Source organism: Cricetulus griseus, chromosome 6 (genome assembly GCF_003668045.3).
Source record: "Cricetulus griseus strain 17A/GY chromosome 6, alternate assembly CriGri-PICRH-1.0, whole genome shotgun sequence".
Lineage (NCBI taxonomy): Eukaryota > Metazoa > Chordata > Mammalia > Rodentia > Cricetidae > Cricetulus > Cricetulus griseus.
This window is the reverse complement of record NC_048599.1, coordinates 138739653-138750811: the sequence shown is the minus strand read 5'-3', so window position 1 is coordinate 138750811 and position 11159 is coordinate 138739653. Positions and strand designations below refer to the sequence as shown.

The window sequence follows — 11159 nt, the reverse complement described above, 5'->3', positions numbered from 1 at the left end:
GGTATTTCATTGTGAGCAGGAGAAATGGACTTCAAACCACGCTAGACAAGGGGCTTCCAGAAAGGGATGTGGGAGCTGGAAGTTGAATAGGGGTGGACAGCCAGGCCTCACAGAGATGGGAAGCCCACAGCCTCTCCTAGAGGAGACCTCTAAGGTGAGCCTGCTACACCTCAAGGTCTAGGTAGCAAGGAAAGGAAAGTAGGGGACAGCCTTCTGGCCCATGCAGCCACCAAAGGAACTGGAGTGGAAGAGCACGGACAGATCTCAGGGTCATTGTGCCAGTGAAACAAAAGGAGCCAAACACTGAAGAACATACACTGTGCAATCCACTATGAAGTTCTAATGAAGTTAGGCCCAGGCAGATGTCAATAATGGCGGCTGCCTCTGTTAGGGAACAAGGAACAGCTTACCAGAAAGGGCATAATGGAATGTCCTGTCCCAGAGCCCCGGGAGTGAACACTGAGGGTCACACAGGTGGGGGCACCTGCCATAACCCTGCAGCCTATGGAATTAAACCTCATGCACAGTGACAAATGGCAATAGAAGCCGATCACAAATAAACCTGAGAAAGAGCTGGCCTGAGAAACTCAGACCACACACCCGTTGTTCCTTGGCTAGGGGCTGAGGGGTCCCTGCCAGACAGTTCCCCTAAGACATTTTGCAAAAGGAGAAGGTGATTTCCTGAAGTCAGGCCAAGGAGCTGTTGTTAAAGGAAGGAATGAGAGCTTAAAGGCCAGACAACAGCTTTGGAATGGAGAGGGTCCTGTCTGCTAGTTCAAGGTAAGAAACAATGTAACCAAGCAGCGAAGGCTGGTACAATGTTGCTTAAAAAGGGCCCGTGGGCTGATGAATAGTGAAGTTTATCTGCTGGACCTTTCATTGAAGAGACTTGGCTGAATTTTAAGTTTTCTCACCTTTTGCACCCCTTTGACATGTGACCGAAATAGCAGTACCCTCGACATGTTCATCCTGGGACAAGGACCTGGATGGAAAATAACAGGAAGGTAGAAGACCATTTACAGCAACTTGCCCCCAAAGAGTATTACCTCCAAAGGAAGAAATATGACTTCATTGAGGGAATTCCTCAGAGGGGGGTGGAGAGAGGGAGAGAGGGGGGGAGGGAGAATCAGAGGCAAGTACATACCACACGGTATGGGACATCAGCTGTTGGAGTTTCTCCATGTGTCACTGGACACATGCTGCCTTAGAGCACTTAAGCCCTGCTTGTGGGTGCTGCCGCAGCTGCTGCCAGTGCTGCTGAAGAAGTGAAGAAGTGGGCTCTTTTTCTTCCTGCCCTGGAGACCAGAAAGCCCTTCACCTCCTTCTTCCCAGCCAGTGCCTTCCTCCTGGTCCATGGGGACAGTTGTAGCCAAACTGCTCCTGCCTACCCTCAGCAGCCTGGCCTTCCTCCCCACAGTGAGCATCGCTGCCAAGAGGCGGTTTTACATGGAGGCCATGGTCTATCTCTTCACCATGTTCTTTGTGGCGGTAAGTGGGACCCTAGGAGGAAGACCTCATGGGGAGGGTCACCACCCATCCTGTGCCAGGCAGGTGATGGAAAAACAGGACTTGGAAGTGAAAGGTTATGTGTGGGGGTATCCTAGTGACTGGAAAGAGGGGGTTCCTGGAGTCTGTCTTTCTCTATGGACCTTAGTTTCCCCATCTGTGCCAGGAATTTGGGGGAGGGGTGAGTGGCTGACACATGTGACTGATGCCAAGCCCCTGATGGCCTGTGCCAGTTAATTAAGGACAATGTTTGCAGGTTGCTTCTTCTTGTACTCCCCACACCTTCCCCCCTACCAACTTTGTCCCAGGGGTTGCTGAGCTGGGGAGGACAGGGGTGAGTGAGCAGGCCTAGGAATGGACCCACTAGATTCATGTAGAGAGCCTGGGTGTATCTGACTCCAGAATTAGGAACTATCTCCATTGAGGAGGGCCAGCCTCTCTCTGAGTCCTTTCTTTCTCTTCCTATTATGTGTCTGTCTGAGTTCCCTCTTCCCTCTGTTCTCAGGTAACTTCTGTCTTTCAGGGGTATGTCTGGCACTGGGCCAGCTTTGCTGGACGCCTTGTGTCAAGGTCTCTGCTTCTCCTCACCCCCACCGTGTGTCTCTCACTGGTTCTGTCTAGTTTGCTCTCTGCCTCTGTCTGTCTCCCCCTTCTTTCTGTCTGTACCCAGTTCTTTCGATTTCTAGAATTACACCCCCACGGTGTTCACCCTCCTCTTCTCTAGGCTCTGTCCCCTCTCATTTCTTCTCCTGGTCCTCTGTGTCTCTGGCTTTATCTACCTGCCCATCCAACTTGCTTCTGTCTGTCTGTCTAATAGACTGATCTACCATCTATTCGTTTATCATTTGTCTTGTTCTAATGTATCTATTCATCATCTGTCATCTGTCTATTATCTGTCTAACTAGCCATCTCTCCCTGTCCCATCTCTCCTCTCTCTGTCTTAAAGCCCTCCTATCCCTATGGCACTGAGTCCTTCTGAGTACCTCTCACACTGGTCCTCACTGCTGTCCTCTTACCAGGGGTCACTCCATCTTCCTCACTGCTCCATAACCTTTGCTTTTTTCTCTCATCACACCTACCCTCAGTAGTTTGTATGCCGTGTGACCCACACATTGGCAGGATAAAAACTCAGAGTTGGCAAGCAGACTGTTAGTCTCCTCCTAAAGGCAGGGTCAAACCTTTGGAAAATAGTATCCAATCCCTCTTCCAGCAGCAAGATCTCAGTAGGCAAGAGTGTAGCGTATGTGAGGGTACTCAACCGGCTGCGAGTGAGTGAGGCCATGTGTGTGCTCACATACCACTCCATATCCTGAGTAAGCCAGAGTGACTTTCTAGTGGGGGGAGAAGCCACCAGCGCTTGTGGGCTGACAATAGCCAAAGAGGAGTTGGCACATGTCTACCTCCTGGTTGTGATGGTCCCATGGGTAATAGTGAATTTCTCCAAGGAACTGGAAGCTCTAGGACTCTTGAGTTCACTTTGGGAGGGGAGGACATTAGGTTAATGACAAGCCACAGGCAGCAACCATGGTGGGAAGGGGCCCAGCATCACCCATGAGTTTAGGGTAGTGATTTGCATTTGATAGAAGAGGAAACTGAATCTCAGAGAAGCTGGGCCACCAAAGTCACCATGATTACCATACTGTCATTTGTTCCTCATGAAACCTGGCCAGTGTCAGAGCCAAGAAGAGACCCCAAAGTCAGAGACAGAAGACAGGTTCTTTTGCCTAAGGCCCATGTTAGATATAGCCCAGCAACTCACAGGCCCCAGTTATGTCACCCCTGCCTGGGCTGGCGTACAGCTGCCTGTGTACCAGCCTTAGAGGCCCACCCTTCCCCACCCCACCCAGAGTGGCAGGGCCAGCTGTCTCCTATGACAAATGTCCCCTGGCTTCAAAGCCACAGTCTGTGCCTCACAGAGTTCTGCCCTCCACATGGCTCCTCTAGGACCCTCCATGGTAACCACCAGTTGTGTGGTGTGCTGATCCGAATACAAGAATGACTCTTGGTGTCAGTTAACCAAGAGTGGGCCTGATTTGTTCCAAAAAGTTTTGCCCTCTCTTATTCTGACCTTATAGTCATCTAATCTAAAAGCAGGTTCTAATCTAAGAATCTTAGACAGCAGCATCCTCTCCATATGCTAAACAGCACAGCAAACAGGCTAAAAAAGAATGAGGGATCTGAATCTTAATCTTTTACAGGAGTCTCACAAGGGAGACAGCTGCTTCTCTGGCCCTATTGACTCAACAGCACACAAAACCTCGGTCAGATGTTATCAGTCTATACCCACATGTTGCTTACAATATGTTTTTTTCCGGGGGTGGGGGAGCATGGATGTGACACCGTTTTCAATGCCTTGCTGATTATAACACATGGCTTTAGCCTTGGTCATCACATCTCACATAAACATTCACTGTTTTGAGTCAGGGACATTAAAGAGTCACAAAGAAGAATTAGAGACTATAGAACAGTTAGAGCTTATGCATGCATCTGAGCCTGTAGGACTTGGTTACACTGGAAATTCAAAGATTGATTGATTGATTGATTGATTGATTGATTGCCCTATTTTTCTCAGAGGTGAGTTAATTCTGACCAGGGTGAGCACAGCATTCTAAATGATCTCAAAGCACAATATTAACTTAGTGTCAAGTTGGGTGGCAGTTTGGTTTGTAAAGGCAAACTTTAAACAGCATTCCCCTGAAAAATCATTCCCACACTACAGGGTACCATGCTATGCAGTTATCATCAGGGTTCCCTTGCAAGCCCCACAGAACAAGTGCTCTTACTCCATTGGACAGAGGAGGCCCAGAGAGAGCAGCCTCTTGCTTGTGCCCCTCTGCCAGATCTACTGGGCTAACAGTGGGGTTGGAGCTCTTGTCACACCCAGTTATGTCCTAGTCTAGCCCCAGTTGGGCCAAATTCACCTGCCTCTGGGGAGGGAGTGTACTCATCAGTGCCTTGCGCTTGCCTCCCTGGGCAGGAGGTGCCCTGGGGAAGTTCACAGTCACACAGATCCCAAAAGAACCTTGGGCTTGAGGACATAGACCCCCTGCTGTAAAGCCTCCTCTGCCCCCCCCACACACACACAGGCAAGTACTCTATGTTGGGATTCAGCCTAAAGAGGCTCTTCTGCTCCTCGTGGGGCAAGGTATAGATGTTTCCCAGAATATCACAGTGAGTGAGTTTTACTCATTCACTGGACCAATACAACAAAAGGGAGCACAGACGTTACAGATGGTGGGCTCAGGTGGGGTTGAGAGATGTAGCTTTGTAAGGCGAAGAGCAGAAGTGGGTCCCAGAGCTGAGTCTCTTTCCTACTCCGTTTGACAGCCTTGATCTGGCCCCACCTGAAGCTTGTCCTCCGGTGACCAGTTAGAGCTCCCACCTAGGTGATTCACTGCCTCTTCGACATTGTCCCTTTAAAAAGGTGTAGTGCCCAAAGCTCAAGGCAGCATCAAAGCTCTGGATGGTACTGACCCAACACAGAAGCTGGACACCCTCTCCCTTCCCCTGGATGCTCTCTACTGACTGACAGTCCAATTGCAACTGTGATCAGCAGGAGGTCTCTAAGCTTCAAGTCGGAGGGCCACGTGTTTGACTGACACATCCATCATCCAGAGTCCTCAGCCCCCTGTGGTGCCCCTGCTGCCTCCAGACAAGAGCTGTTTTCCAGCTTGCCTGCTCCCTCCTGCTGAGCTGGGCTTACCAAGAGACGATTGTGCTGGCTCCCAAGCTTGTTTGTGCCAGTCGCACTTGTCAAAATAATTATGTCATGTAATTAAATATTACTTAAAATGATGAAATGTGAAGCAAAAGGAGAGAGAGTTGTTTTCTGTAAGAAATAAGTTGACTGCTTGGAAATATTTCATATAAGGCCTTTTGCTCAAAAGCAACTCTATTCGGCTACACATCAGGAACAGGCCTGCTAGAGTATGGGGGAGAGGTGGAGGAAAGAGGGTGGTAGGATCAGCCCCTGCTTGGGGAAGTCTAAGGTCTTCCTCCTTTTCAAAGAGACAGTGGTCCAGGATAAAAGGCTTGCATCCAAGGATTGACACGGGAACATGTGTGCGCTTCCAGTCAACCCAGAGGCAAAGGGTGTGTGTGTTAGTGGTATTTTAGGGTCCCCTCCTCAGCAGACTTCATCTGAGTGAGTACAGCTTTGAGTCAGTGGTAAGAGAGTCTGAAAGTGATATTTACTTCCAGACCTGATGGACTCACCTGTTTAATTTCCACAAGACCTAGCCAGGGGAAGTATTCAATTGTGTGCCCTGATAATTTGGGGAAGCTGATGCACAAAGGTCTAGCTGCTAGTGAGGGTCCTGTGGCTAGGGACCTGTTCCCACCCACCCCCGATGCCCATGGCCTGCTGACCTTGTGTGGTTTCCCTGCAGTTCTCCCATGCCTGCGATGGGCCTGGCTTGTCTGTGCTGTGCTTCATGCGCCGTGACATCCTGGAGTACTTCAGCATCTATGGGACGGCCCTGAGCATGTGGGTCTCACTGATGGGTGAGTGGCTATCTCTGCCAGTGGGTGGGAGCCATTCCTCAACACCAGCCAGCACCAGGCCCATCTCTGAGATCCTCTCCCTCCTTTCTGCTTTGCAGAGCCAGCAGCTTAATCTACTGAAAGAAACATGCTCATTTCTTAGATGCCTGTGCTCTTACTTTTCACTTCCTTAGGTGATTCTTGTAATGAGCCCTTGTGACATTTACAAAGCAAAGATACACAAAGGAGAGGGTGAAGGTGTTCCCACATCCAGCCCTACAGAGACCACCGTTGCCCTCAGTTCTGGGACTTCACCTCCCAGAACATCCTCCAGGCTCAAGGGAACATTTGCTCTTATGAATCATCTTCAGCTCTGGGTTTTAGGAAGGTGGGCCATTAAAAATCCTCACCTCGGATCTGGGGTACAGCTCAGTGGTAGAGCACAGGCCTGACTAGATTCCATCCCTTGGTTCCATCTCCAACACTGTGAAAAATTGAGAGAATGAAAGAAAGAAGGAAGGAAGGGGCTGGAGAGGTGGCTTAGAGGTTAAGAGCACCAGCTACTCTTCCAGAGGTCCTGAGTTCAATTCCCAGCACCCACATGGTGGCTCACAGCCATCTATAATAGGATCTGATACCCTCTTCTGGCATGCAGGTTTACATGCAGAGAGCTCAAACATAAAATGTAAATAAATAAAATTTAAAAAAAGAAGGAAGGAAGGTGTCTTAGTTATGATTTCTATGACTGTGAAGAGACACCGTGATCACAACAACTCATAAAGGAAAACATTTAATTAGGGCTGGCTTACAGTTTCAGAGGTTTAATTCATTATCATCACAGCAGAAAGCATGGTGACATGTAGGTAGACATGGTGCTGGAGAAGGAGCTGAGAGTCCTACATCTGGTTCCACAGGCAGCAGGAAGAGATTGAGGCACACTATGCCTGACTTGAGCTTCTGAGACCTCAAAGCTTACGCACAGTGACATACTTCCTCCAACAAGACCACACCTACTCCAAAAAGGTCACACCTTCTAATAGTGCCACTCCCTGTGAGACAATGGGGACCATTTTCTGTGAAACCAACACAGAAGGTATGAAGAGAGGAAGAAAGCAGGAAGGAAAAGAGAGAAAGAAAAAAGAAAGAGAGAGAGAGACAAAGAGAGAAAAAAGGAGTGGAAAGGGAAAGGAAATAAAGAAAAGAGAGAAACAAAACAAAAAAACTCAACCTTGTTTCTCAGAGATGCAGTCACAGGTAGGCCATGTTACCTGAGGATTCCTCCTGAGACTTAGCCCTATGCATCGCTCACCTACTCATGTATCTCTAGTCCTAATACTTTTGTCCCAGGATACCCAGGATTTACTGATCACTCAGTCTACTGCTTAATTCCACCCTGATCCAGGGAAGCAGCATCCTCTGCTTCCTCCAAATAAAATTCAGACCCCATGGGCACCAAGGTGGGTCTTTGGGTCCTGTGGACTGAGAGGACACCCAATGGGTTCCCAAGGGTGGAGGCACAGCCAAGGGGAGGGAGGCAGCTCACCACTCCCATGCCTCTCTCCAGCCCTGGCCGACTTTGATGAACCCCAGAGGTCAACCTTCACGATGTTCGGCGTCCTTACCATCGCTGTTCGGACTTTCCATGACCGCTGGGGCTATGGGGTGTACTCGGGTCCCATAGGCACAGCTGTCCTCATCATTGCTGTGAAGTGGGTGAGTACCGTGTGTGCCTCAGCTGACGGGGCCCAGGGAACCTGCAGCTTCCCCTTGGTTTCTCCTGTATGGAATCCCATGCCTCCCACCCTTATATGCAGGCAGACTAACATGAGAATTGAGCCCAAACCCCTAGAATCCCTAGAAATGGTGACTCATGCTTGAACCCTATTCCCTGTTGGCTCATCAGTAATAGTAATTACTGGTCCTGAGTAAAGCCAAAACTCCTTTTCTCTGCTCTGTGTCCAAATACCCATAGAGAATGCTTCTAAGCATAGGCACATACATGACTTTTAATGAAGCCAGAGATGGGAGACCACTCATCATCATGACCATCACTGTCATTGTTTTCAACATTACTAACATTCTGAGAGACAACGACAACTTATAACACCACCTTGGAGAGCAGTAGGTTAATCTGGAGAGCCTGCCTGAAGGAAGGAAGCTGTGGATATGGTTCTCACAAGCAAGGAAAGTTTGAGGTGGGGGTGAAGCAGAGTTTCCAGTAGGACTATCCTGGAAGGGGGCCTGCTGTCTCGCTCTTACTCTGCCCTCTACAGTCCTAAGGCCCTCCTGGCAGCAAGGCCTAGAGTCCACCTAAGCTATCCAACATGAAGAGGGGTCCTGATGGCAGGGTAGATCAGGGATGTCTCCTGGGCACCACGGAGAGCAGTCAGGCCCAAAACAAAGAACTGGAAGGCAAGCAGGTGGCAGCTGGGGCCCTAAGTTCACAACACTCCTGTGCATTTTGCATGCAGCACCACTTTGGATCTTGGAGTTCCCCTAAGTAGAACCTCAGCAGTGCAGAGCAGAGCAGGCAGTGCTTCAGGGGCTCCAATCCATCTGCAGCAAACGGAGGACAGGTAAAAGCAGGGAGGAAGCTTCCAAGCTGCCTCCTACTCATGCAGGCTCCGAGGAACCCAGGCTTACTGGACTTTTTAGTTAAGGGTGAAGCTAAGGTGCACAAAGGTCAGCAGACAAACCTGCAGCCCCAGTGGGCAGTGGCTGCTGGACTTGGCTTTTCAAGGGGCAATGAGTACCTTCTATGTCACTGTAACCTGAACCATCCTGAGACTAAAATACCTTTGGGCCGCAAGGGTCTGCATCCCCCTGAGGAACCACAGGTATCCCATCTCTTCTGTGTAATACCTCATCTTACCAAGCTTGAACACACACCAGACCCTCATCAAAGGCATCAGGGTCTGAGACATCAGGGTTAACGGTAAAGGACCACTTAGCTGGTAAAGCTGATCATATTTGTCTATATGCCACTGAAGTCCCACAGATTACCACACAAACTACCTGGAGAGGCACACAGGGCTCATGGGTCCCAAATAAGCTGATATCCTTTCACTGTTAACAGTCTCCGTGGGAATGCCCTCTAGCTAGGAGATAGGAGTGCATCAGTGGCCTTGCCACTTCCCAAAGAGGCAGCAAGGGCAGTAGAGACCCAGGGAAAATTGGCCCGAAGATTCCCAGCCCTGTCACAGTTTTGCTTTGGGGGGGGGCAGTCCTTGCAGAACTGACAAGAGGTGCCCAGGCATGCAGAGGAACGGGGGTAGGCACTTCTACCTAAAGATGGGAGGTGATGCAATGGGATCTTGCCCAGACAACCCAGGCAGGGACCCTTCCCTGTGATGCACCCCAAGAACCTTCATGTTCTCACCTTGTCCCCTCAGCTGAAGAAGATGAAGGAGAAGAAGGGTCTTTACCCCGACAAGAACATCTACACTCAGCAGATAGGCCCTGGCCTCTGTTTTGGGGCACTGGCCCTGATGCTTCGCTTCTTCTTTGAGGTACCAGGCCTGTGGGGAGGGGATCGAGCTCTCCAGAGCCCTCTGGAAATGGCTCCACGTAACAGAGAGGATAGCAGGCAGGTGGTTTTCACAGGGAGGCTCCAAGTCACGCATTCTGTTGCGGTAGGAGTTTGAAGTTGGTACTCTCCATCCCCAATGTACCAGCATCACAGCCTGTGTGGACCCAAGGGTTACAGGGAGTCAAATCAGGCCCTGACTTCAGGAAGTTTGGGTGTCCAGGAAGAGACCGGGGGCTGATGCCCATAACCCAGGGGGCAGGGAACAGAGGAAAGCAGAGGGCCTTTCTGCCATATTCTCAGAGTGAAATGGTTGGTAGAGGCACCAGATGGCTATCAGGGTTTAGTTCAGGGAAGGGGCCGAGGCCCAGACTGACTCACTCTCATCCACAGGAATGGGATTACACCTACGTCCACAGCTTCTACCACTGTTCCCTGGCCATGTCCTTTGTCCTGCTGCTGCCCAAGGTCAACAAGAAGGCTGGGAACGCGGGGCCCCCAGCCAAGTTGACCTTCTCCACCCTCTGTTGCACTTGTGTCTGACCACAGCCCCTGTTGTAGGATCCTGGCCTCATGTCTGGCAGCCCCACCGTCTCTCCCAAGATATTTTCTATGCTTTCTCATGTGTGTGTGTCAATGAGAAATGGTCTCCTGCTCCCCAAGAGACAAGAAGACTGGCTACACTTTGCTAAATGCTGCTTAGAGACCCACTAACTCCATGTTCACCAGTTGATTCACTCTGTTGAAGAAAAAAAAAGGAATTTTCTCCTCCAAGACCTCATAACCATAGGTGTGCCTGGCAGAGCTCTAGGCCAGCAGATACTGGCCACAGATCCCAACTCAGCAACATACACAACAGGGGTTATCTAGTCCCCAAGTCCTGCCTGTCTGGGTTGTCTGCTTTCTCTAGAAAACCGATGTTGCCATTTCTGCCCCATGCCCAGGCTCTGAAAGTCCCCCCATTTAGGAAGCTGGAGCCAGTGAAACCAGCTTCAGCCTGGACTCAAGTTTGCATGGCCCTGTCAGGGCCCCATCCCTTTATCCAGGTCTTAGATCGAACCATTCAGAGTAAACCCCTGATCTGCCACTCGTCATTAGCCTCCAAGAACACTTTACATACATCCAGCTCCTAGAACAAGTCTGTGTGCTGAGTTACAGTTCCAGTCCTCGGGGAGTGCCTGAGTTCAAGATCAGCAGCTGGCCTAAGGCCAGGCACTGGTAGACACAGAGCTAAGTCTGCTGCTGGCCTGGGTACTTGGGCTGGAGGTAGGGTACATTGCTGGTCTTCAGTTTACACTGGTCTGAAGCTTACTTTGGGGCCCTGAAGGAAGGTGGGTGCAGGTGATACCCCTGAGCCAGGCCTTGCTGAGACTACTCCATACTGTGGGCAGTCCTGTCTGTGACAGACTGGGGGTCAGGGCGTGGCAGGGCATGGCAGCCACCACAGCAACTTTCAGACATCACCTCACAAGCCTGCATCTCCTAGGCACCCCCAGCTCTCCCCTTTCCTGGTGACCCAAGGCCCAGCTGTCAACAAGAAGTTACCTACACCTGTCTGGGACTTATTTATGTCTCCAGATGGTGCCACTTCAAGGGAGCAGCTACCCACATCCGGTCCCCACCCACTAGGCTGCTGGCAATCTCT

At 50.4% G+C, this 11159-nt stretch overlaps 1 protein-coding gene across 1 annotated transcript; it reads left to right on the top strand.

The window, feature by feature from the left end:
- The first annotated feature begins 1353 nt into the window (after positions 1–1353).
- Positions 1354–10057, top strand: Mymk (myomaker, myoblast fusion factor). Its single transcript, XM_027423012.2, has 5 exons — positions 1354–1488; positions 5895–6009; positions 7553–7701; positions 9381–9497; positions 9908–10057. Exons 1-5 carry the CDS (start codon positions 1354–1356, stop codon positions 10055–10057), a joined length of 666 nt encoding a protein of 221 aa, XP_027278813.1.
- The last annotated feature ends 1102 nt before the right edge of the window (positions 10058–11159 follow it).

Excerpts from the sequence above, each read along its gene's own strand:
- Mymk (XM_027423012.2), top strand. The coding sequence starts at position 1,354 with ATGGGGACAGTTGTAGCCAAACTGCTCCTGCCTACCCTCAGCAGCCTG. Across the intron at positions 7,702-9,380 it reads TCATCATTGCTGTGAAGTGG|CTGAAGAAGATGAAGGAGAA; the intron begins GTGAGTACCGTG and ends TTGTCCCCTCAG. Across the intron at positions 9,498-9,907 it reads TGCTTCGCTTCTTCTTTGAG|GAATGGGATTACACCTACGT; the intron begins GTACCAGGCCTG and ends TCTCATCCACAG.